We start from the raw sequence: 27,347 nt of genomic DNA, 5'->3' as shown, positions 1-27,347 counted from the left end.
TACATAACATTTTTACAGTCCAAGGTTGACTTCCATTTCTCCAATAATTCACTATATATTTTAACCGACCTTTTATAAAGCACCTCAATTTATACATTCTTGAGGGGTTAAAATGTGCGACAGTTCTACTAACCGCCTGCATTTCGTTGATCTCTCGTTGATATTTGATGATGGTGCTGTTGAGCTTTTCCTTCTCTGACCTCAGCTCCAGCTGGAGCTTTCTGTTCTCTTTCTCCTTTCGGCGCATGTCTGTGTCATTGCCACGGCGACTACTTCCACCACGGACCTCCTTCCTGTTCATAATTTCTGCCAGCTTGTTGACGGCCTGTAAATGGACATGTATGGCTTTTATAAGTGAGGCAGTACTTCTCAAAGTAGTAAATAGTTTGGGAGCAACAGGGGACTTTCAGAGTTTGTATTAATACTTGAACCATACACAAGCCTCCAGCTAAGTGGCAGCAGCGTTAAAACCAATCAACCGGCTGCCTGGTTTAAAATGTTACAAAGTGAGTTCATAAAAATTATTTGAAGTTGTTGTAGTATGTAGAATGCTTGTGCCTGCAACTCATACAGTGGTTTGTACAGACAGATAAATAAATAAATATCATCAATATCAACAGTATTTTTAGCTCAGGGGGCATGAAAAATGTATTTCCCCTATGGCAGAGGTCTCAAACTCAATTTAACTGGGGGCCACTGTTAGTAGAGTCTGATTGAGGGTGGGACACGCAAAGTATTCACTTCAGAATCACATTTTTACTGCTTGACTAAATGTTTTAACTACTTCTACCCACAGCTATAGTTAGTTTTATAAAGTTAGTCATAGTGACCCTGAGCTATTAGCCATTATAAATGTTATTTATTTATTTTATTCTTAATTTTGAAAATGGTATATTTTTACACTGTTAAGTTCTTTAAAAGATAATCAGAGACACTTTTGCTTGCTTACAGGAAGTTGCTCTTTGTGTTGCCCAAAATGTTTTTTTGTGCTGTCATTGTTCTGTTTGCATCAGTATTGTAGTTAGTGTTCTTTGTAGTCGGATCCAATATTGACAAAATTATATAATATAATATAATATGTGTGAATGTGGAGTGAACGACTGATGTGTTCTTAATTATCGGTAAAGCGCTTTGAGTGTCTAGAAAAGCGCTATATAAAACTAATCCGTTATTATTATTATATATTTTACTTTTAGCCGCACGGGTCCCAATTACACCAAACTACAAAGTGTAGTAGAGGCCTGGGACACAAAATATGGGCCTGTGAGCCACAAATGGTCCACGGGCTGCAAGTCTGAGGCCAATGCCCCATTGAAAAATTAATTTAGAACCACTGGGCTATGGAAAAGTGTTTCGAAATGTTGAAAACAAATGCAACTTTGTGTGGCCAATATTGGACATAGCAACAAAAAGAACCTGAGTTTTTAGCGTCCGCTCAGACTGCAGCTGCTTCTCAAATGTGTTCTTCATCTGGTTGATCTGCTGCTCCCAATTATTTGACTTCTCTGCTTCTGAACAAAAAAAGCGAAAATGTAAAAATAATTGAATATGATGTCACTGTATGTAACAATTTTAAGTGTTACATTACCATCTAGGACCTCCTTCATCTTATTGTTCAGCTCTTCCTTCTCATTGGCTAGGTTGGCGACATCGCTGGTGAGAGTCCTATTGGCTTCTTCCAACTGTTAAATCATCATTGTCGGTGATATAAGGTGCCTTATATCTGCCTATTATACTTTTAAGTGACTGTCATGAGGCAAATTGGGAAGCAACTTACCAGATTGATAGTGATGTCCTTCTCTGACAATTCCTGACGATGACGGGCCATCATCTCCTTCAGCTCCAGTTCCTTCATGATTTTTTCCTTCTCGAGGTCTGAGTACTGTTCCTCAGCAATAGAGCGTGCCAGCTGCTCTGAGTCAGCTTTAGTCAGCGTGATTTCCAGCTGGGCCGCCAGAGAATCTCTAAAAAATGAGCAAAGTGGAAGACTCAGCATTCAAAAATGTATTCTATTATATAAGTACCTCATTCAGCCCGTAATTCTAGAATCCATAGACCCAAATCCTTTACCTTCAAAGGATGAGTAAGATAAACAATGGGAATTCTTTTTTTTTTTTTACATTCACATTATAGGAAAATCTAATGTGAAAATAAAAACATCCAACTAGCTATGTTGTATTTATCTGTAGGGTTCATGAACTTAACTACTGAAAAATTACACAACACCCGATTCCATATGAGTTGGGAAATTGTGTTAGATGTAAATATAAACGGAATACAATGATTTGCAAATCGTTTTCAACCCATATTCAGTTGAATATGCTACAAAGACAACATATTTGATGTTCAAACTGATAAACTTTTTTTTTTTTTGCAGATAATCATTAACGTTAGAATTTGATGCCAGCAACATGTGACAAAGAAGTTGGGAAAGGTGGCAATAAATACTGATAAAGTTGAGGAATACTCATCAAACACTTATTTGGAACATCCCACAGGTGAACAGGCAAATTGGGAACAGGTGGGTGCCATGATTGGGTATAAAAGTAGATTCCATGAAATGCTCAGTCATTCACAAACAAGGATGGGGCGAGGGTCACCACTTTGTCAACAAATGCGTGAGCAAATTGTTGAACAGTTTAAGAAAAACCTTTCTCAACCAGCTATTGCAAGGAATTTAGGGATTTCACCATCTACGGTCCGTAATATCATCAAAGGGTTCAGAGAATCTGGAGAAATCACTGCATGTTAGCAGCTAAGCCCGTGACCTTCGATCCCTCAGGCTGTACTGCATCAACAAGCGACATCAGTGTGTTAAGGATATCGCCACATGGGCTCAGGAACACTTCAGAAACCCACTGTCAGTAACTACAGTTGGTCGCTACATCTGTAAGTGCAAGTTAAATATCTCCTATGCAAGGCAAAAACTGTTTATCAACAACACCCAGAAACGCCGTCGGCTTCGCTGGGCCTGAGCTCATCTAAGATGGACTGATACAAAGTGGAAAAGTGTTCTGTGGTCTGACGAGTCCACATTTCAAAATGTTTTTGGAAACTGTGGACGTCGTGTCCTCCGGACCAAAGAGCAAAAGAACCATCCGGATTGTTATAGGCGCAAAGTAGAAAAGCCAGCATCTGTGATGGTATGGGGGTGTATTAGTGCCCAAGACATGGGTAACTTACACATCTGTGAAGGCGCCATTAATGCTGAAAGGTACATACAGGTTTTGGAGCAACTTATGTTGCCATCCAAGCAACGTTACCATGGACGCCCCTGCTTATTTCAGCAAGACAATGCCAAGCCACGTGTTACATCAACGTGGCTTCATAGTAAAAGAGTGCGGGTACTAGACTGGCCTGCCTGCAGTCCAGACCTGTCTCCCATTGAAAATGTGTGGCGCATTATGAAGCCTAAAATACCACAACGGAGACCCCCGGACTGTTGAACAACTTAAGCTGTACATCAAGCAAGAATGGGAAAGAATTCCACCTGAGAAGCTTAAAAAATGTGTCTCCTCAGTTCCCAAACGTTTACTGAGTGTTGTTAAAAGGAAAGGCCATGTAACACAGTGGTGAACATGCCCTTTCCCAACTACTTTGGCACGTGTTGCAGCCATGAAATTCTAAGTTAATTATTATTTGCAAAAAAAAAAAAAGTTTATGAGTTTGAACATCAAATATCTTGTCTTTGTAGTGCATTCAATTGAATATGGGTTGAAAAGGATTTGCAAATCATTGTATTCCGTTTATATTTACATCTAACACAATTTCCCAACTCATATGGAAACGGGGTTTGTAGACGATGTTGACAAATTTGCCACTAGAGGCTGCTGTTAGCAACAGAATGTCAGCAGAAACAACAGTTTGGTTGTTGAGGGGGGAAGTCTCCTTATACAACTAGCCAACTGTATGTAGCATGTACAAAATACTTTTTTTTTACCATTGCCAATAATGTAAAATTGTCCCATATACATAAATGTATATATGTATATATGTGTGTGTTGGTTTGTCAGATGGATAACAAAAAACTTAAAACAAAAAACAGTTAAAACACCTTTCCTCCTGTAGTTCCTGTGCAGACTGTTGCACTTCTTTGAAGAGTTTGTTCCTCTCCTCACATTCCTCTTTTAGTTCACGAACCTGGGTCTTGTACAGCGTCTGGAAAACACAAATTCCTTGTCAAGTACATATGACTGCTACACAAATAAATATGACTGCTACACAAACTACTATAAATCACATTTAAGTTTAATATTAAAGTGGTAGGAAGAAGATATTGTTTTGTAGTACAATAAAAGGGTTGTTTAGTTTGCATACATCCAACCTACAAAGCAAGTTGCAAAGTAAAAAAATATGACGCACATAGGGCCCTATTCTACCGTTTTTGCTTAAATGTTTTTTACACGTTTAAAGTTTCCGCACACAATGCATAAATTGGGAAAAGTGTGTAAGTCTGGAATAAAGGCGGGCTCATTACTATTGAGGCGGGCTTTGCCTTGGTGCCTTTTTTTTCTCGGTTCTGTGAAAATCATGGAGTTTTACTAACACTTGTGAATGTCAGAGAAATCCAGGAAAAAGATAACACTTTAGATTTTAAAAGGCCGTATCAATTCAGGCAGTGTTTACACATGTCACCATAGTAATGTAGTTTGTGCATGCAAAGGCAAGAATGTCTTTTTACAGCCTGGACATGAATAATAATCAGTGGATGAAACTTTGTTTACTTGTTATTATAATCATATTGATGTTATTTGTGATGAGTTATGTTTAGTACAAATATTTGTGAAGCAGTGACGCGTCACAGTGGCTTGCATTGACAGCTGTGGGTACGCAAAACGAGGAGTGACAGCTGACAGTTTGACATTTACTGTAAAAAAATAAATATAATCAATAGACAGACACTACATTATATATGTATTTTCAAATAAATAGTCACATAGTTCAATGATCGTGGTCCAGATTAAATTGTTGTATTGTTGAACATCCATTAGTACCAGGACGTCCAAACACAACTGACATACTGTACGACTTGCACTGTTAATAGTTAATGCAGAGGGACATCATGGTACCTTTATCCTTATCTCAAATGGATGCTTCCAGGTTTTCAATTATAACTATCAGAATAGTTTTGATAGTTTTCTGTAAGTCTCTGTTATTTTATTATGTGTGGTATACACTGCAATCAAACTTGAAGTGCAATATAATGTTTCACCTTCCTGGGGCACTGGACTTACTGCAGCCTCAGAGTCACGGCTAGAAAATGTACTTAAGTCGCAGATTTGACAGGGAACACCCACATGTTAGGGTTGTTACACCAATAGTGCACATCGTAGATGAAGGCAAACAAAGTTGAGGGGAGAATGCTGCATGGCCAGAATACTCGCAATTGGGCAGATTTTTTCACTTAAGCACATGGGAGAATAGGGCCCATAATTTACATTGAACCTATTAAGGTGTATACACTCACAGAAAAATACTGTTCAGCTTCTAATTGGTCTTGTAATTCCTTCATTTGCCCGTCTGTGTCTTGTCTTTCTCTGTGGACAAAAGTAAGTTAATCTCTATTACTCCTGATCATCACCATGTCTAAATGTGAATGATACAGGTTACAAATGAACTGACTTGCGCAGCTCCTGGTTCTGTTTTTCTAAGCTGCATTTAATGTCCAGTAGGTGATTAGTTTCTTGCTTAAGCTGCTTTTCGGATGATCGCAGAGAGTTGAGTTGTTGGTTCTGGGCCTTCAAGTCGTTCTGAGTCAGGTTACGTTTCTGTGTCTCCTGCTCAATCTTCAGCGTCAGATTCTTCACCTGCAGACATGGTACAAATAGAAAAAGCTTGTGAATGAATAATGTTTGTATTCTTCTTCTTTTGTGCTTTTATTTGTAATTCATTACCCGGAGGAGCTAAACACATTTATTAAAAGCAAAATGAGATACAATAAATGAATGGTCAATCAAAATTCATCATTATTGTTTTCACAAAGGAAGACATTTTGATAAAGTGGAGTAAAGTCTTTTTCTTTATTGATGCATTTGTTAAGTGGCTCACCTCCTCTGTGAGGTGGTCTTTGTGTCTGCGCAATTCATCCAGCTTTTGAAGAGCTTGTTTATAGTCACAGTCCATCATGCTGCTGTGCTTCTCCAGTTCCAGTATTCTGTTCTCCAGTCGCAGTTTGGCTGTTCGTTCCTCTGCCAGCTTCTGTTCCATGTCTGAGTGGGTACACAACGAGTTTAACTCATTAAGACACATACTTAGGAACATATCATAATGTTTAAATGTGTGTCAAACTATTTCTGATAGTGGCAGCAGAGGGACGGGTAGTAAACGTACGTACCCTTCATGGACTCTGATTTGGCACCTTCAATGGTTACTTTTAACTTGCTCTTGTCAGCCAGCAGTGCCCTGGTGGCTTTGTGAGAACTCTCCTGCTGATCCAGCTCCTGCTGCAGCACCTTAAGCTTGTAAGTTAAATCAATCTCCTTGTTGCTCTTCTCCTGTAGACCAGCGCAAACATGTTTTAACACACAATATGGGTCAATCACCGCCACCTCTCCATCTGATAACACAAGGTAGGATCCAATCCATGTACATGTAAGAATATGGTTTGTGGGTGTTTGTATTTTGTTTGTGGTTTGATGAGATTTACTTTCTCCAGGTCAGTGAGCTTCTCCTGAAGATGTCTCTTCTCTGTCTCTACTTTGGAAAGAGCTCGTCTCTGCTGTTGTACCTCCTCCTCAAGGCCAGAAATACGCCCTGTATGATGTATACCACAAACAAAACAGTTTTCCCCATTTTCCTTGAACAAGGGATAAGGGATGGGCATTTGATGTAACTTGAGAAAATTAACATTGCATAACATTGATTTTTTTAGAAAATAATTTATTGGGTTGAGGTAAATCTTTCTCTGAATGTTCTGAACCCATTTAGTATTGAGCAAAATAATGCAGTTCAAAGGAGTTGTGGAGTCTTATCTGCATCAGCTGATATTGCTAACACAAACTGTAAGTCCAAGTCCTGTGCTAAGTAAGGCATTAATCTTACTCACCCATCAAGTCACTGATGGTCTCTGAGCCCTGGCTGTGCTCCCTACGCTCTGTCTCCAAGGCGGCCTGTAGGCTGATGCATTCCTTCTCCAGGCTTAACTTGCTGCGTTCCAGCAGACAGCATTTGTCCTGCATCTCGCGCGCGTTGACCTCCTGCTGCTGCAGCTGTTTGCTGTTCTCTGTCTGAGTTTTACGCAGCCTCGTTGCAGACTCGGATTCAGCCCGCAGCAATGTGTTGGCTTCTTCCAACTGACAAAGACAATAACTGTGAATTTTAGCAAAGCCTTCCAATGTGCAAAAGATTCTCTTCTTTAGGTTTTATGCTTGGACAGGAAGTTTTAAATTGACTACAACTCCCATCATATTCTGTGCAGTAACTTTGACCCAATGCTTGCAAATTAAGTCAAAATTGTACAGTACAAAGTACAAATGCACATTCTGTTCATTTAAAAAATATATACATGAAAAAATGTATTGCCGAATGTAAGATCAGTTAATTATATGATTCTATTTCTTGTTAAATATCTTTTTAGTCAATGTTGGTAATGGTCAAATCCAGGCTGAAAACACTTTTTTTTTTAAATTGTGCATATGACAATTGCAATTTGACAATTTACCTAGTTTTTCATTTGAATTTGAATCATGATTGTTTTTATGATGATTTTATTTTATGATTTTAATCATTATTGCTTTTGATTATTTTATTTTATGATTTGAATTTAAATTAAGACTGTTTTCATAATTATTTTAAATCTATTTTTGCCTTGTAATTTTCTGTAAAGTAATTTCAATTGCCTTGTGTATGGATTGTGCTCTATAATTAGAATTGCCTTTCCTTATCAAAAATTCCAGGGGTCTTTGTATTATTTTCACATACGCGAACACTGACCTGTTTCTGCAGATGAATATTCTTCTCATTGGAAATGTGTGAATTCTGATTTCTTCGTTTGAGGTCATCCAGCTGGTCACGGAGGTTGTTGACTGCAAGATGAGACAGAACATGAGCCAAGGCTAGAATGGTTTATGTAAATAAACTTCCTGTCATCCATTATTACCATAAAATAATTCTTGGCAATTTGAACCATTATTCTGCCAGTGAAAAAAATTAATATATTGCAAAATCCGACAATAACTTTGTAATTTTATAAGTTCATCCTAGTGAGGAAGAAAACATGGAAGCAGAGCTTGCTTTTACCAACCGTTTCTTCAGGTTTTATTATATACCAGGATAAAAGTATCATTAAATGATGTTGTATACAACAAATGTAAACAGTGTTTGGCTTACAATGGACTTTAAAAGTTGAAAAGGATGAAGTCATGTTGTTTTATCGCAACAGCTTGATACAGACAACGTTCTCCCATCACCTTCATTTTCCAAACACCGTTTCCGGTCAGCCTCGCTCTCAGCTTTGCGATGGCCTTCCAAACTCTTGTGCTGCAGAAGAGCCTTTTCCCTTTCCACTTGCCTCAAGCTGGACTCCAAATTCTTCCTGCTGGACACCTAAAATCAGTAATTTAATATTTTCAACTTAACATCATACAAGGGTTGGTTTCACAGTTCTGTTATTTTGTATATTATTTAAAATTAATGTAATTCAACTGAAATAAAAATATTAACAATCAATGACATTTAATTAAAGGGTTGTAGTCACAGCAAACTATTGGGCAAAAATAATACTAACAATCAATGAAATTTAATTAAAGGGTTGTAGTCACAGCAAACTATTGGGCAAAAATATTCAAGTAAAATCTGTCTATTCAAAAGGTTTTTTGAAACAAGTATTGGTCTACCTCTTCTTCAAGTTCCTTGGAGATTTTGTCCAGACGACTGGTGGCAGCTCTGCAGAGATAAAGTTAAAGAATTTGAAAGATTAAGGTGAAAACCTTACATCTAATCATTGATACTGTGTGTTGTGTATTGCACCTGAATTTGTGCTCTAGATCATCTTTGGCTTGCTTTTCATTATTCAGCTGCACTTCAAAATGGTGAAGCTTTTTCTGCAGTGCTGCAGACTGCAAAGAGGAAAGCAGAACTAATTCCACATCATCCTAATACACATGACTAAATGACAATGGTGACACTATGTACATTAAAAGTAATTGATACACAGTACAGTAATCCCTAATTTACACAATGTAAAATGACTAAAGCAAGGCGTAGAAATGAGTCTATTGCAGAAATGTCCAAACTTTTTCCACTGAGGGGCGCAGACTGAAAATCAAAGGATGCGGAAGCCATTTTGATATTTTTATGTGTTTTTTTTTAGTAATAGTATTTCGAGAATGTTGAAAATATAGCTGAGGGTTACAAATGGCCCCTAGGCTTCACTTTGGACACTTCTGGCCTATTTTTAAGTCCTGCAACCTTTACTGCCCATGAAGGAGAGGTTTTAGTACAGTTAAGGATACGCTTTGTATTTGGTACTCTTTTTGAGATTCTGGCCACATTTTGGTCCTCACTCAGACTGACATTTTAGTCCATTCCGTTATTTCCCGCTTTTCTGGATAGCGCTATGCACAGAGAATCACAAACTATTTTCTACTGACACCTGATGGGGACCCTGAAGCGTTCCTAAGCATTCACAAGGACATAGGACCTATTGAAGGTACGCCCCAGCACATGCAATCCGAGGCATTTTATCACTTAAAAGTTTCCCAGTAAAAAGCATATAAAAAATTCCAACCTAATTAGACCACATTTGTGGGGTGTGAAATGTCAAAAAGACCTATTTCAAAATAATATTGCTGTTTACAGAGTTACATGGATTAATGTTTTGTATGGTATTTTTATATTTCATAAAGATCTCCTAAATGTACAGTACTTCACAGTCCCTCCAGGAATTTGTGATCCCTTCAATTCAAACACATTCTACCAATCCCTGCGATTATGTGTCACAACTTTGTCCAAAGCCCGCAACTTCCTCGCACATTTTGCCAATCAGCGACATTTTCATCAATCGATTAGGTCTCTGAGCAGCGCTCAAACGCGGACGTCAACTGTCTTATCAAAATGTATGTTTGCTTCTTGTGTTGACAAAGCAGCAACAGCAACATTTAACAATATATAAACTCTCTGCTTAAATGGCACAATCGTCATCCTCCCACGTAGATCAGACCGACTTTCGGTTCCAGTCTATGGCGCCAAGCCCTCTGGGCAATATAGCATAAAAACATTTACTTCCTAGTTAACATTAATTTATTTATTAATTTAGCCTTTATTTATCCAGGGTAAGGCAATTAAGAGCAGAATTTCATTTGCAATGCTTACCTGGCAAAGACGGATTTGATGATAATCTCTAATCACCTCTCATTTCCCAACAAAAATTACCGCTATAGATCGCGCTCAATACTTAAAATGTTTTAAACGTGTGGGGGTTCATGTGTTAGAACATAAATTAATGTTTAAGAAGGACTAACACTTTTCAAGCAATAAGTATACACAGAGAATTTCTGCAACTTGTGGAAGAGAGAGCACATAGCGGACAATTAGGAAGCCTTGGTTGGGGCTTCTTTCTAAAATTATAATGAAATATTACTATTATTACTATTATTGCAACAAATTCAGGCATTTTAGACAGCAAAAAAAAAAAAAAAAAGAGAATTCCTCGAGGGACTGATTTTAAAAGTGCTGATTTCCACAGGAGACGCTGCGGTGCGTAATCGCCATGGCGGCAGACTCTTTCCGTTTTTGTTCAAGTCAATGTGTCTGTTTCCACGGCCTGCGGTACGGCACGGCCATGGCGTTGCCGTTCCGGATTCATGCGCTAAATATACGCAGAGCTTCTATTTTTGCCAGTCGCCTCAACACAGCAAATCAATTCAGCTAAAATATGCACAAACAATAAATAAATTGTCTGGTTAACTGTGAATGTGCTTGTGAATGTTGTCTATCTGTGTTGGCCCTGCGATGAGGTGGCGACTTGTCCAGGGTATACCCCGTCTGTCGCCCGAATGCAGCTGTAATAGGCTCCAGCACCTCCCGCGACCCAGAGAGGGACAAGCAGTAGAAAATGGATGGATGGATGAACTTTCAAAATAAAATAGTTAATCTTCAAGGCGGATCGTATTTTACACTTTGAAACGTCCTAATGGGCGGGGACGGACATGAAGTCAACTTGTCAAAGGTTTTCAGACGTAATTTTACCTTGTTGACCCGAATGTTGATTCTTGAGGTCCAAACTTAAAGAATCATCCATTCATCCATCCATTTTCTACCGCTTGTCCCTCTCGGGGTCGCGAGGGTACACCCTCATCGCAGGGCCAACTCAGATAGACAGACAACATTCCCACTCACATTCACAGACAAGGGCCAATTTAGTGTTGCCAAACAACCTATCCCCAGGTGCATGTCTTTGGTGGTGGGAGGAAGCCTGAAGACCCGGAGGGAACCCACACAGTCACGGGGAGAACATGCAAACTCCACACAGAAAGATCCCGATCCCGGGAATCAAACCCAGGACCATCTAATTGTGAGGCACAAGGACTAACCCCTCTTCCACATATCCTGGGCAATTACGTGCGTATATGTATGGGGTCCTGTGTCAAATGGCAGCTGATACGGAGGCGTGGAAGCGGGGGCGTGGTTTGTGGGAGCTGTGTGTGTCTACAATGCTTGCCAAGGATGATGTTACTGTTGTGTTGTTGTTTGCTTAATAAATAAGTTGTCGTTCTACAAGGCAAAACTGTCACCTTTTTCACGAGTCAAATCAAGTCAACGCCATCACCGACGCGCTCGCCTATTGGTATTGATGAACGGACGGCGAAGCTCGAGATGCTCCGTGGTGTTAACTTCAGTGTTTACTTTACCACATGATTATGCATAGATTCATGAGATCTCATATAAGTCTTGAGCTATTTTGCTGCGCAGTGTAATATGGATGACGGACGGCGGTGACGTTTGGTGGCGATCATGCACCGCAGCCGACAGGCTTACAGTGGAAAACAGGGTCAGCCTCTGTGGTCTAAGTCTGTTTTGTTTCATTAACACCAGGGTTTGATTGATTGCTTTCACGCAGTGTTTCCCACACATTCATTAATTTGTGGCGGCCCGCCACGAAAGAATTAAAGCCGCCACAAAAAAATGTTTTAATTTTTTTTTGTCCAGCTTCTCAGGCAAATCATATAGTTGATGTAGATGTAGGATCAAGATTTTTGGAGCTCTTTGTTCAGAGGATCAGATGTTTGATGAAGCTTTGTGTCTATCTAACACCACTACTGTTTTCTGTTTATTTGTTACTGACTGTGGCAGGACACCTCTGCCTCTGTTTCACTTTATGTTGCTGGTAAATAATATGGTTGTAGTAGTAGGCTAAAGTTAAATTATTTAGTATGCACTAATTAAAGGGGCAGAGCTTTAAGAGACATAATAGCTTTTATATTTTTATAAGATGTATTTTTTGTAAGAACCACAATTAATAAATATATTTCAGTGAATAACTTATTGTTCAAATCTGTATATAAATATGTACATAAAGTGTTGTAATTATATTGTAAAATGGATAGATGGATGGATGGATGGACGTTTAAAACAAAACTGTTATTATTAATTAGTAAGTATACATTTTTTGAGCCTTTTTAGAGAAAATCATATCATTGTAGTAAATTATGCAAATTACCCAATGATGTCATGATGACCACGCCCATAGCCACGCCCCCACCGCCACAGGTATCTTGGCAGTTTATGGGAAACACTGTTCACGCTTGAACAGATGTACCGCACCATCAGAGCAATTGTTCTAGAATATTTTTGTACCGCAGGAAACCTATCTGACGTGCATAAAAGTAAAGACATGTTAAGGTGAATTTACCTACCTCTATCTTAGAATTGTCATTAATAACTGAGGAGTTGTTGGAAGCACTTAATAACCTGAAAAAAGAAAGCAGAAAAATGCAATACATGTATATCAAAATCTGCATTGATCATACAGTCCCAAAAGTGACAATCTCAAGACTTACTGGTCTTCTTTGAAGTAAGTGAAACCAACAAAAGGCAGCTGATTTCCAACAAAAGCCTTGGGTGTAGGGAACGTCTCTACATCACCTTTGTCTTCTTCAATCTCATCAAAATTACTGGTGTCTATGTCACTGCTAAGTTCAGGAACCACAGGTGCAACCGCTAAGAAGAAAATAAAAATAACTTGGTCTTGTGCTGGAAACTATGGAGTTGAGGTTTATCTAATTATTAGGGCTGTCAAAGTTAACTCATGCGATAAATCACAAAAAAATCTATTGCATAATCATGTACAAACACAGATTTATCATCAAAGATAACGCATGCGATGAATCACAAACATTTCTATTTCATCATCATGTACAAACGCAGATTAATCACGCAATTTATTTTGACCGCACATGCTGTTTTACCTTGACAGCGGACACTGCATACGCCAGTGTAAAGATGATGGTTGTGTTTAGTACACTATCTTTTGGTGTACATCTGCACCTTGTTATTTGCAATACAATCACAAAATGGTTCAAAATGTGCATGTCATACTATACTGTTATCAAGTTTTGAACAAATAAATAACAAAAAAATGTTTGTGAATGATATTTTGACAATACAATAAAAAAATATAGTATTTTTTCTAGTTAATTTAAATTATGCAAGCAATTAACATCTATGAATTCAAATTCCAAAGTGTGAAACAGGTCAGCCTCAGGTCTGCAGAGGATGTTGATATTTATAAAAAAAAAAGTTTAAAGGCACACCTTTTTAATTATCATTTTAAATTCTTCTTAAGTTGTTCATTTTTATTCTGTTATTTTCTGTTTCATGTCTTGCTATTGTTATTGTATTAAATTTACTAATGTACCGTTTATACTTTATTTTTACATATATGTGAAAATATTTTTTTATCATATTTTCAGATTACGTTAATTTTTAGTTATTCTTCAGTGTAGATGCTTCAAAGGTGCCGTCCACACCACTTCCTCAATCCTCAGTGTGATGCCATGTTTTGTTATTGTCCATATTAGTGCTGTGTGTGTGCGTGCGTGCATGTGTGCGTTTTGGGCCTGATCTACAAAGACCCAAAAACCACACGCTTAACAGCATGTGCAAATATAAGATTTTGTGTACTGCTACTATTAGTGGACTAAAACCACGTATGTAATTTAAAAGTAGTGCGGACAGTCTTATTTAAATAAGGTTTTTGCGTATACTACTGGCATTATGTGCCCTCCACATTCATGCTATGTGCTCTCCAACCTGTGTGCAATGTTGTTGAACCAACACCATACATTTATAATATGCAATTAGAATTTTAATCTAGACAACAGAAACTATTTTCAGCGAGCTGACAGTGCACCATCTCAACAGCAGTGCATTCATGCGTCTGGAATGATCCATCCATCCATCCATGATCCAACCGCAAAAAAATAGATACAAAATTGAAAGTTGTTTTTTCTTAGAGGATATAAAATATATTTCCTAAATGAAAAAACAAATAGCATTTAAAAAAACAAAACACCAGCAGACACCAGAACGCATCAATGTCATCTGTTTTAATCAGCCCCTTAAGTGATCCAGCGGCTAACGTTATACAATTATATTGCTGAATAGACGATATGTGTAATATTTTTTATTTCTGACGGTCTATATACTGTATGTTGGCACACACATGTAAGACAAAGGATTAGCTGTCCATCGTCTGTCTTTGCTGCGCGATCACCAATCTCACAGCCGTGCGCTTAATTGTGTCAGTTTTTACATACTTTTTAGACATACTAAATAAAGACACAAAATAGCTTCCAAAGAGCTTTACACCTTGATAAATCACATCACGCGTGGTGAGTGAATATATTGGCATATCATCGTCCAAGTATTGTGGTGGTTATGATGATCAGCATATGTTCTGCATATTAATGAAAACAGCCTTTTTTTTTTTAAGAGATGCAATCCTATGCGCACAATCATAGTAGATTAGCTTTCCTGTGCTATCAAATTTACACATGTTTTGGTAAATGCAAAGGGCCTTTTGTAGATCAGGCCCTTTGTGTTGCAAATTGCATAAAAAGTGATATATACTGTAAATAAAGTTTGATTGATTGATCGATTGCTCTAAATAAATTATCATTTGACAGCACTACTAATTATATAAAACAACATAGTTGTTTGAGAGAAAATCACTGTTTTTTTAGCAAAGATGTTATTGTTTGCTGTAATACTGCTTTTTTAGTTGATACTAACTCTCTCTGATGGTGTCAAAGGTCCATTGGTCGTTCCTGAAAAAAGGGTGTCGCTTGATCTCGTCCACACCATTCCGGCCCAATCGCACCTCCCTAACCACAAAGAAGAGAGACCATACAGTATGACTATGATTAAAGTAGTCCGAGCTTCACATTAAGTACACTTCTGCCGTTTCAAAAAAATATATAATGTGAAGTTGAGGTACCTCTTACAAATCATGCTACCAACAATTTTGGTGAGAGTGCAAGATTTGTCAGTGCGCCACAAAAACCGCCACAAATTACCATTCACCCATTGATCAACGTACTACCATACTTGCCAACCTTGAGACCTCAGAATTCGGGAGATTGGGGGGGTGGGCGCGGCCGGAGTTAAGGGGGGAGGAGTATATTTATAAATAGAATTCACTGAAATTAAAGTATTTCTTATATATATATATATATATATATATATATGTACACTGCTCAAAAAAATTAAAGGAACACTTTAAAAACACATCCGATTTCAATGGTGAAAAAAAAAATGTCGGATATCTATACTGATATGGACAGTTTAATGTCTCAGGAACAAAAGGATGCCACGTCTTTTGATGGGAATAAAAGTCTTCAGCCTACAGAGGGCTCAGTATATAGACACCCCAAAAATCAAAGTGAAAAAATGATGTAGCAGGCTCGTCCATTTTGCCTAAATTCAATTTCTGCAACTCAAAATTATTTTCAATATCTTGTGTGGCCCCCACATACTTTTATACATGCTTGACAACGTCGCGGCATGCTCCTAATGAGACGACGGATGGTGTCTTGTGGGATGTCCTCCCAGATCTGTCTAAGGGCATCAGTGAGCTCCTGTAAAGTCTGAGGAGCAACCTGGGGGCGTCTGATGGACCGAAACATTATGTCCCAGAGGTGTTCTATCGGGTTTAGATAAGGTGATCGTGAGGGCCATTCAATTTTGTCAATTCCTTCATCCTTCAGATACTGTCTGCATACTCTTGCCATATGAGGCCGAGCATTGTCGTGGACCAGGAGGAACCCAGGACCTACTGCACCAGCGTAGGGTCTGACCATGAGTGCAATGATTTCATCCCGATACCTAATGGCAGTCAGACTGCCGTTCTCTAGCCTGTAGAGGTCTGTTCGTCCCTCCATGGAAATGCCTCCCCAGACCATCACTGACCCACCACCGAACGGGTCATGCTGAATGATGTTGCAGGCAGCATAGCGCTCTCCTTGGCTTTTCCAGACCCTTTCACGTCTATCACAGGTGCTCAGGGTAAACCTGCTCTCATCTGTGAAAAACACAGGGCGCCAGTGGCGGACTTGCCAATTCTGGTGTTCTATGGCAAATGCCAATGGAGCTCCACGGTTCTGAGCAGTGAGCTCAGGGCACACTACAGGACGTCGTGCCCTGAGGCCACCCTCGTGAAGTCTGTTTCTGACTGTTTGGGCAGAGACATTCACACCAGTAGCCTGCTGGAGGTCATTCTGTAGGGCTCTGCCAGTGCTCAACCTGTTCCTCCTTGCACAAAGCAGCAGATATCGGTCCTGCTGATGGGATGAGGACCGTCTACGGCCCTGTCCAGCTCTCCTAGAGTAATTGCCTGTCTCCTGGAATCTCCTCCATGCTCTGGAAATTGTACTGGGAGACACATCAAATCTTCTTGCAACAGCACGCTTGGATGTGCCATCCTGGAGAAGTAGGACAATCTGCGCAACTTCAGGAGGGTTAAGAAATCGCCTCATGCTCCCAGTCGTGATAATGACTCTAGCTAAAGCCAACACTTGTGGAAAAACAGTTAAAAAAGATCAAGAGGGAGGAAGTTGAAATGGCCTCCACCTGCAAAACCAGTCCTGTTTTGGGGGCCATCTCGTTGTTGCCCCTCTAGTGCACCTGTTGTTAATTCCACCAACACCAATGCAGCTGAAACCGATTAACAACCCCCTCTGCCACGTACCTGACCAAAACCTTATCAGAAAAGTGCAATTTAATTCATGCCATACCCTGATAAAAAACTGTTCCTTTAATTTTTTTGAGCAGTGTATATTAGGGCTGTGAATCTTTCGGTGTCCCACGGTTCGATTCAATATCGATTCTTGGGGTCACGATTCGATTCAAAACCGATTTTTTTTTTCAATTCAACACGATTCTCGATTCAACAACAATTTTTTCCCGACTCAAAACGATTATCTACTTATTCAATACATAGGATTTCAGCAGGATCTACCCCAGTCTGCTGACATGCAAGCAGAGTACCGGGTAGTAGATTTTTGTAAAAAGCTTTTATAATTGTAAATGACAATGTTTTATCAACTGATTGCAATAATGTAAATTTGTTTTAACTATTAAATGAACCAAAAATATTACTTATTTTATCTTTGTGAAAATATTGGACACAGTGTGTTGTCAAGCTTATGAGATACGATGCAAGTGTAAGCCACTGTGACACTATTGTTCTTTTTTTTTTTTTTTTTATAAATGTCTAATGATAATGTCAATGAGGGATTTTTAATCACTGCTATGTTGAAATTGTAACTGATATTGATACTGTTGTTGATAATATTCATTTTTGTTTCACTACTTTTGGTTTGTTCTGTGTTGTGTTTGTGTCTCCTCTCAATTGCTCTGTTTATTGCAGTTCTGAGTGTTGCTGGGTCGGGTTTGGTTTTGGAATTGGATTGCATTGTTATGGTATTGCTGTGTATTGTTTTGTTGGATTGATTAATTTAAAAAAAAACAAAAAAAACATTTTAATAATAAAAAAAATATATATATATTTTTTTTTAAAATGAGAATAGATTCTGAATCGCACAACGTGAGAATCGCGATTCGAATTTGAATCTATTTTTTCCCACACCCCTAATATATATATATAGTACAGTACACAGTAATGAAAACACTGTTGTTCTAATAACTGTACTGTACTTGCTGCTTACTTAAAAAAAAAAAAACACTTACCTTTCACTATTTGAGTAGCTTTTGTTCTGCCATTTGAGTCCTGGCGAGCGATCTATGAATCCGGGAACAGATCCTTCACGGATTTGTTGAAAACATCCGCAAATGAGAGCGGGATGATGCTTGCAAGGTGGCCCATAATACTGCGTTGCCGCCGCCTTGTGCTTCTCTGACCGTTCATGAGTGACTATATCCATTCGGCCACCGTGTTATGGGTTATATAAACATTTGTAGATAGACCTATGGATAACGGAGACATATACAGTATAATAGTCTCCTTTTCAGGTGAGAGGATGCTAAAGGCAGTGCCTTTAAGGCACGCCCCCAATATTGTTTGTCCGGCTGGAAATTTTGGACATTACTACTTGCCGTAGTTTTGAAGCAATGCATGATGGGAATCCGGATGTTGCGTGTCAGTGTATTAACGTGCCGGCTGGTATAAACACCCGCTGAGAAATAGCTCCGTGCCTGCCTACTTTATGGGTTATAGATAAACCTATGGATAACGGAGACATATATAATAGTCTCCTTTTCAGGTGAGAGACGACGCTAAAGGCAGTGCCTTTAAGGCACGCCCCCAATATAGTTGTCCGGCTGGAAATCGTGAGAAATTCGGGAGAATGGTTGTCCCAGGAGATTTTCGGGAGAGGCACTGAAATTCGGGAGTCTCCCGGAAAATTCGGGAGGGTTGGCAAGTATGCGTACTACCACACATCTACTTCAGGGTTCTTGGGAATATGGAGCCTATCCCAGCTGATAAACCTTGGCTTGACGACCAATATATCACACATCAAGTCAGGCAACAATTCAAACCTAAGACCCATTTAGCCATTATTTAATTAACATACCTAAAATACCTGACCTGAACATGTTTTTTTTTTATTAAGGGAGGAAACCAGAGTATCAAGGCAGAGCCATTACAAACAACACATGCAAATTCCACTAAGAAAAGCCTGAACAGATTTGTCTGTGCTGGTGTTATTCAATGCATTACTGTACTCAAGTAACAATTTAGACATACGGTCAGAGTAAAACTTAGCAGCAGGCGGGAACAGACAAAATGGAAGCATTACCCATGTTCATACCTGTCAGTCAAGAAGGCACAGATTATATTCTTGGCATCTTTGGAGATCTCTACATCATCAGGGAAGTTTAGGGAGTTTTTATGGTCCATGATCTTACTGTAGGTTCCCACCAGAGAGTCGGCATAAAAAGGTGTGTCACCTGAGAGCGAGCACAGCAGCTTATTAATAATTCTGTTGAAGAAAATATATTTACACTGTGCAAACATTTTGAGATTTCTGTACTGACCAACAAGCATTTCAAAGATGAAGACCCCAACAGACCACCAGTCACATTCTCTCCCATAATAGCCATCGCCTCCTTGGGATTTTAACACTTCAGGAGAAATGTAGTCCGGCGTTCCAACAGCTGTGTCACAGTGCACCATACCGGTCTGCAAGACAAATCCAGGTAATAATCTCAAAAGGTTTTTTTTCTTTCTAAAACTCCTTTTTGCTAACTGTAATAAACATTAACAGTAATAAACAATGACACCCCACCCAAATGTAACCAAATTTAGTGGTGAAAAATATCCTTGTAAAGTCACACAAAACTTGCTTAAGCCTTGTGTAAGCTTAAGATTCACGATACGCACTTATTCCTAGGATTCAAAAGGGACTCGTTTAGCAAGTGTCATAAATCAGTAACTAATTAATATACACTACCGTTCAAAAGTTTGGGGTCACCCAAACAATTTTGTGGAATAGCCTTCATTTCTAAGAACAAGAATAGACTGTCGAGTTTCAGATGAAAGTTCTCTTTTTCCGGCCAATTTGAGCATTTAATTGACCCCACAAATGTGATGCTCCAGAAACTCAATCTGCTCAAAGGAAGGTCAGTTTTGTAGCTTCTGTAACGAGCTAAACTGTTTTCAGATGTGTGAACATGATTGCACAAGGGTTTTATAATCATCAATTAGCCTTCTGAGCCAATGAGCAAACACATTGTACCATTAGAACACTGGAGTGATAGTTGCTGGAAATGGGCCTATATACACCTATGTAGATATTGCACCAAAAACCAGACATTTGCAGCTAGAATAGTCATTTACCACATTAGCAATGTATAGAGTGTATTTCTTTAAAGTTAAGACTAGTTTAAAGTTATCTTCATTGAAAAGTACAGTGCTTTTCCTTAAAAAATAAGGACATTTCAATGTGACCCCAAACTTTTGAACGGTAGTGTAGTTTTTACTTTTAATGCTCAAATTCTTTTACTTAACTTCAAATCAATCTATCTCTAAGTACAGTCAATGTTTAATATTTGTTTATGTTCTTTGATCTTTTTGTCTAAAATAATATTACATAATGGGAAAATGCAAACTATGCAATGTCTCTTAAAAAAATAGGAGACATTGGGGAACACGCTTTTTTTGCTGTACCAGAATATGATGAAGGATATGTAGCACTTGGCTTCACTGTAACCAAAGTGGGAGCCAAGGAAAGACCGGTATGTTGTTTCCTTTAATATAAATAAGCTTACAATGTTATGAAGACGTTTAGTTATAACAATGTTGTAGACAATTTATACTATTTATAGTCGCGGTGGAAAGTGGGAGTGGCACGAAATATTTTCTTCTTCCTAGAGGGGGCGTAACAGAAAATGTTTGAGAAGCACTGACCTAAGGGGACACACGTTCATGAATTAAAACACTATATTGTAAGTAATGTCTTAACTTATCCAGTTGTTTTCAGCTGCATGTTTTAGTGATTCTATGTTTAATAATATATATTTACTTTATATTATTGTGTTATAATTAGGGCAATCAAAAATAACGAGTTAACTCATTTGATTAATTACCAAACAATGGTTGCATTAATCGTGTATGTATGCACAAAGAGAGGCGAAGAAGTCTTGGGTCACTGAGCAGATTCTGGACAAGATGAAAGAGAGGAAAATGGAAGAACACTAATACTGAGCATGGCAGAGAGATGTACAAGAAATTATTTAATAAAACCGACAGAACTATAATAAACTAGAAGACTTGGAAAGAATAGGCCGGTCGAATCTGATATACGCAAAGGTTAAGGAGCTCTGCCAGGAAGACCATGGAGAAAAGAAACATGATTGTGTGCCCAGCAAAGATGGCCGTCTATTGACAGACACAAGTGATATCAGCAACAGATGGAAGGAATACATAGAGGAGTTGTACGCCAGTGAAGACAAGCCCGACGGTCTTCCCAAAGAGTTGGAGGAGGATGTTGACGCAGATAGCCGCGGTCCTGATATCTTAAAATAAGAAATTGTGAATGCAATTGATCAACTAAAGGCTGGGAATTCGGAAGGCATTGACTGTAAACTGGCAGAAATCTGGAAGGACTTAGGTGCAAAGAGAGTCCAGGCATTTGTGGAGCCTGCTACACTTCTTATACTACCTGTAATGGCAATCTTCACCTTCAAATGTTCCAATTTATTGTCATTACTCAACAGGTTTGAGGGAGTGATCCTACGCAGTAGCAAACATTGTATATGAAGTGAGGTCCAGTCGGAAATCCAGTTTATGCATATTTATTAACGAATTTGCAGGGATTATTGCAGTGATATTGTGTTATATGTTCTCCTGCCTGTTGCTGTTGTCTGCTGTGGTTTGCTGTTGTCTGCTGCTGTTGTCTGCTGCTGGTAAGAACGGTTTGAGCTCCCACACCTGAGTCCTTCCTCGTTTGGCTCACCTGTGCTCCTACATATGCCTTCCCCCCTGCACTGCTCAACCCAAAAAGCCCGCCACCTAGTGACAAAAGAAAGTAATGCCAACACAAAAATAAAAATGCCTTAAATGGCTCCTACACACCGGCACCTAATTGTTTACACTGTAACAATTACTTGAAAGGGAGCCATTCAAATTCACTTTTACACGATTCTTCTTCTCAGTTCCTTTTTTTTTTTTTTCATAATTTCAAAATAAAAATATGTTGGCAGTTATAGTTCATTAATCTTGAATCTTCATTAATCTTCAATTTCAGTCTTTTGGAGGAGACATATCTTGGTTATTGGTCTTTCCAGTATCCTTCTTTGTCTTTTCCTTTGTCCACTTCATCCTCTTCTTCCACCACTTCTTCTTCTTCTTCTTCCACCACTTCTTCTTCTTCAATTTGACAGGATCATTTTCAACACTACTCACAGCAGTTTTAACTTATTTTCTTTTCCTAGTCAGTTGCAAGAGTGCGGTCTTTACTTTTAAAAGCCAGTCTCATCCAGGATGAGAAGTAGTGGATGAAATAGTTAGTTGGGTTCAACTGACTTTTGACAATGGCATTTACTGTGATGCCAGGTTTGATCTCTGGATCATCAACAGAGATTTTGGATTCAACTTGCAAGATTGGCCATTCTTGGCTTGCTTTCCAGAGAAAATCTGGTCCGCTTATCCAATTTTTGTAGCCTAGGAAGCGATCTGCTGTCAGCCCTCTTGATGCTGCATCTGCAGGGTTTTCCTTTGTGCTCACGTATCTCCATTGTGATATGTCGGTAGCATCCTTTACAAAAGAGATTATGTTTGCTACAAATGTTTCAATGCGTTTGGTTTCGTTGCTTATGTATTTAAGCACGGTTGTGCTATCCGTCCAGAAAAATGATTTCTCCAGTTTTAACTGTAGATCCTTTCGCAGCATTGTGTCAACTTTGACAGCGAGGACAGCTGCAGCCAGCTCCATTCTGGGAATTGTCATTTGTTTTAATGGTGCCACTCTTGATTTTCCTATGATGAATACAACATGCACTTCTTTGTTTTTGTTTTCCAGTCTTAGATATGAGACGGTTCCGTAGCCACTCTCACTGGCATCCGAAAAGTGATGCAGCTGTGAGTGTGTGATTTGACCAAAGTGTGTAGGCTTCATGCACCGGTCAACTTTAAACTCCTTTATTTTGCTGAGATCTGCTAGCCATCCTGTCCACTGTTGAGAGAAAACGTTTGGTATGGTTTCATCCCATTCAAGCTTTTCCTTGCAGAGCTCCTGCATAATCATTTTGGCTGGCAGAGTAAATGGTCCTAGAAATCCTAAAGGGTCGTATACAGAGCTGACCACAGACAAAATGCTACTCTAGTGTGTGGTCTTTCTGGTACAACAACTGTGAACTTGAACACATCAGTTTCCACACACCAGTGTAGTCATAGGGCTCTTTCCATTGGTAGATTGTCCTTGTCCAAATCCAACTCCTTGATTTCTTTAGCCCTGTGCTCTTGTGGAATAGATGTTAATACAGCACGGCTGTTGCTGATCCATTTGGACAGAGTAAACCCACCCATTTGGCAGAGAGCAGTCAGATCTTTTACTAATTGTACTGCTTCTTGTTCTGTGGGAATCGAACGTAAACAGTCATCTACATAAAAGTTATGGCGTACTGTGTCTGTCACCTCAGGTGGAAAATGAGCGTGGTTGTCTTCAGCAGTTTTCCTCAAAGCGAAATTTGCACAATTTGGTGATGACACAGCTCCAAATAGATGTACCTTCATCCTATATTCAGTCAGATCTTGCTGCATATCACCGTCAGGCCACCATAAGAATCTCAGGTAGTCGACATGCTTATCAGACACCTTAAACTGATGGAACATGGCTTTAATGTCTGCCATCAAGGCAACCGGTTGTTGTCTGAATCTGATGAGGACTCCGATAAGTGAGTTGGTAAGATCAGGACCCTGAAGTAGTTCACAGTTCAGTGATGTTCCTTTAAAGACTGCACCACAGTCAAAAACAACTCTTAATGTTCCTTTTTTTGAGTGGTGCACACCATGATGTGGAATATACCACAGTCTTCCATCTTTTCTATTCAGCTGGTCTGCTGGTACCAATTCAGCATAGCCACTGTTAATCATATCTGTGACGAAAGATGCATATTCTTTATGGAACTTTTCATTTTTGTTGAACTTGCGTTTCAGGCTCTGGATGCGTTGCTCTGCAATACGACGGTTGTTCGGCATGATGGGATCTTCTTCTTTAAAAGGTAAGTTTAAACAGTAATGTTCATCTTTAATCTTTGCATAGTGACTCACAATATCAAGAAACTTTTCTTCTTCTCTTGACATTTCCTCTGTTTCCTTACTGGATCTTTCACTGAAATCTTGGTTGTACTGTTTGACTAATAAGTCCTCCAGGTTTAGAATAGATATTCTATTGACATCAGCAACAGGGCAGCCATTATGCCTGCTGGTGTCATCTCATTTTAAAGGACCATAAATGACCCATCCCAATAGGGTCCTCACTGCGTATGGCCCGTCTTCCTGGCTATTGACCACCTCCCAGGGTTCCAGTACCTTAGAGGCATTCGTGCCAATGAGGAGGTCGATGTCAGAGTCAATTTCAGGTAATGTGATATGATTTAGATATGGCCAGTGTTTCAAATCCTGCTGTTTTGGAATATTGTGTGGTGAAACTGGCATGGTTTTGTGTGTAAATACATCAGGCAATTGAATAAAGTAATTCGTATTTATCCTGGCTATTTCCAGTCCAGTGATGTGGTAGCTGGTTTTGGGTTTCACTTGATACATGGTTTTGAGAAGGATGTTTGTTCTTTGTCCTGTAATGTTCAGTCTTTGCATCAGTTTTTCTGTGCAGAATGTGGAGGTGCTTCCATGATCCACAAATGCATATGTTTGTAACACTGTGTCTCCCTTGTTGCTTTTAACTTCTACAGGTACAATGGAGTAGATGGAGGGGTCATCCCCGGCCCCAATATGACCACAAGTATGCTTGGGAGGTGGGACAACAGTATTGGTTCCAATTGATTTGGTTTGTGTTTGTTCTGTCTGTTCAATGTGGAGTATTTGTGGATGTTGTTGTTTACAGATTTCACATTATAGACGATTTCTGCAGTCTCGACTTAAATGTCCTATTTTCAGACAGCCAAAACAGACTCCTTTTTCCTTTAAGAAGTCTATTTTTTCTTTGTGCTTCTTCCTCTTTAATTGTGGACAGTACTCCAGTGTGTGACCACTCTTCTTACAGAACAGACAACTGTGAGATTTGACAATCACATTCCTTTTTCCTTCATTTGACTCCACAGTTTCTATTGGTATTAATGTTTTTGCAAAGCTGCTTCTTGGACTTGACTTTACTCTTGGCTTAGGGACGGATGAGGGTTTGACAGTTGATTGCTTAGTGTCCTGAATGTTACCAAACAGTGGATCAGATAGTATTTTGACTTGTTTTTCAATAAAGTTCACAAGGTCTGGGAAAATGGCACGATGGCCTTGCTTCTCCTGTAGGTCACAGGCCTTGTTCCTCCACTGCTCTCTGAGCTTGTATGGAAGCTTTAGGATGATGGTCCTCATATTAGAAACAACATTCATTTCTTCCATATAGGCCAGATTTTCCATTGCATTGGAACAACTTCTGAGGAATAGAGAGAATGCTCTCAATCCTTTTATATCCTCCAATTTAATTGTTCCCCAGGAAAAAGCCTTTTCCATATATGCTGTTGCAATATGATATTCATTACCAAAATGTTCCTTGAGTAGCTGTCTTGCCTTCTGGTAGCCCTGGGACGGAGGCATATGTTGGCAACTTTGAACCAGCTCTTTTGGATGCCCTCTAGTATATTGTTCCAAATAATGCAAACAGTCATTTTCTCCACTCCATATTCAAATGCCCTTATAAAGGTTTCATACTGAAACGGATCTCCATCAAACACAGGTACGTCTCTTGATGGTAAAGAGGAATGGACATTCTGCTTAACCAATAAGACATTAAAATCATGTTGTGCTTTTAGTAAATCAAGAATGTGATCTTGTTTGATGGCATTTGTGACAGGGGATGTAGTGTGACCTGTATGAGCTTTAACATCCTCTTTTTTCATTTGTACAGTTGATTTTGATAGATTGTCAGTTTGCATTAAAGAGAGAGCAGCCTGTCTTGGAGTCATGTAATGAGCTTCGGTATATTTTTCATATATTAATTTTTTTGGCTTCCCGACCTTTGTGTCAGAGAGGGGCATTGTTTTCTTTGGAGCAGCAGCTACCTTGTGTGATTCAGAGCTCATTCTTGACACTCTTGATCCTTCCCTAGGTCCCATGGTTGCAAAAACTTGCTCCCTTGCATTTGCTGCTGCCAGTTTGGTTTCCATTTCCAACTTTTCCTTTTCCATTCTGAGTCGTTCCTGTTGTTTTGTGAATTGTTCCTGTTGTTTTGCGAATTGTTCCTGTTGTTTTGCGAATTGTTCCTGTTGAATTCTTTGTTGTAATTCAATCCGATGTTTTTTCTCCAATGCAGCAGCCTCTGCCATGAGAGCAGCCTTTTCGGCCTGGGCTCGAATGCGAGCAGATGAGGTAGAAGAGGTTGTTGATGTTATGGAACTGCGTGTGACTGAGACATTCGATGCACTGTCCTGGGTTCCAATATCAGAAAGTGCAATACATAAATGTTCATCATGGGCAAGTGGGACATGCATTTCATCTTGGACTTGCGTTTCAACTGAGCCATGTGTTTCAGAGACATGCAATTGTGACTCCTCTTCCACAGGGGCAGTGTCATGTGTGGTTAGCTTTTTCACTTCTGATAACCATTCATGCACAAGTTTTATGAAACATTCGAGTATCTTAATCTTTTCTTGAAACCAGTCATTTTTTTCTATCAAGTTCCTCTTCAGGCAATGGTAAGGCAATCAATGAGGAATGATTTTCCCTTGCCTCTCCACACAAATTAATCAATTCATCCAAGTAACCTCTTACAGCATTTGCATTTTCATAATTTTCATTTGAATGCATGAGTTGTTTCATTGTGTCCCTTATTTTAGCAGCTTTTTTAACACATGCTCCTATTGCTTTATGATAATTGTCAACACTTCACTTCACTTCACTTAATTGTCAACTTTCATTTCCAAGCCTTTGGCAGTATACGTTATGGCTCTTTTTCCCTTTCCAAAATATTGTACATTTTCCTTTTCAGGATCCACATTTTCGCCACCTTGTGGCTGTACATCATCTTTGCCACCAGACATAATTGGCCAAGTCCCTTGTGCTGCTTTCAGCTCCACATAACTCACCCTATAGAGCTGGCAGGTGTTTCCAATCACCCTGGCTGATGAGCAGCAGCGTGGCCGTGGCACAGTTTGTCCTCTTGCGGCTTTTTGATGTTCTTCAGTGTTCTTCTTGCTGTCCTTTTCACTCGAAGAGC

The 27,347-nt window shown here is 39.2% G+C and overlaps 1 protein-coding gene across 5 annotated transcripts in view; it reads right to left on the bottom strand.

Annotated features, from left to right (window-relative positions):
* Positions 1-27,347, bottom strand: part of rock2a (rho-associated, coiled-coil containing protein kinase 2a) — a 109,556-nt gene that overhangs the window by 10,452 nt on the left and 71,757 nt on the right. For 4 of the 5 annotated variants that reach the window (XM_062041709.1, XM_062041712.1, XM_062041711.1 and 1 more), the window contains exons 6-25: positions 19,495-19,639; positions 19,269-19,407; positions 15,232-15,323; positions 12,999-13,158; positions 12,855-12,909; positions 8,968-9,056; positions 8,835-8,883; positions 8,409-8,544; positions 7,933-8,024; positions 7,046-7,292; positions 6,647-6,753; positions 6,335-6,494; positions 6,049-6,209; positions 5,623-5,807; positions 5,468-5,537; positions 4,055-4,158; positions 1,778-1,964; positions 1,589-1,682; positions 1,417-1,511; positions 134-325 (exon numbers count right to left, since the gene is read on the bottom strand). In XM_062041709.1, the coding sequence (XP_061897693.1) occupies positions 134-325; positions 1,417-1,511; positions 1,589-1,682; positions 1,778-1,964; positions 4,055-4,158; positions 5,468-5,537; positions 5,623-5,807; positions 6,049-6,209; positions 6,335-6,494; positions 6,647-6,753; positions 7,046-7,292; positions 7,933-8,024; positions 8,409-8,544; positions 8,835-8,883; positions 8,968-9,056; positions 12,855-12,909; positions 12,999-13,158; positions 15,232-15,323; positions 19,269-19,407; positions 19,495-19,639 (2,559 nt within the window). Of the gene's footprint in view, positions 1-133; positions 326-1,416; positions 1,512-1,588; positions 1,683-1,777; positions 1,965-4,054; positions 4,159-5,467; positions 5,538-5,622; positions 5,808-6,048; positions 6,210-6,334; positions 6,495-6,646; positions 6,754-7,045; positions 7,293-7,932; positions 8,025-8,408; positions 8,545-8,834; positions 8,884-8,967; positions 9,057-12,854; positions 12,910-12,998; positions 13,159-15,231; positions 15,324-19,268; positions 19,408-19,494; positions 19,641-21,769; positions 21,878-27,347 lie in introns of those variants that run through there. The other variant, XM_062041714.1, reaches the window with a different exon arrangement.

Source organism: Entelurus aequoreus, linkage group LG03 (assembly GCF_033978785.1).
Source record: "Entelurus aequoreus isolate RoL-2023_Sb linkage group LG03, RoL_Eaeq_v1.1, whole genome shotgun sequence".
NCBI classification, from domain to species: domain Eukaryota; kingdom Metazoa; phylum Chordata; class Actinopteri; order Syngnathiformes; family Syngnathidae; genus Entelurus; species Entelurus aequoreus.
The sequence above is the reverse complement of the archived record's forward strand: the minus strand, read 5'-3'. Positions and strand labels throughout refer to the sequence as shown.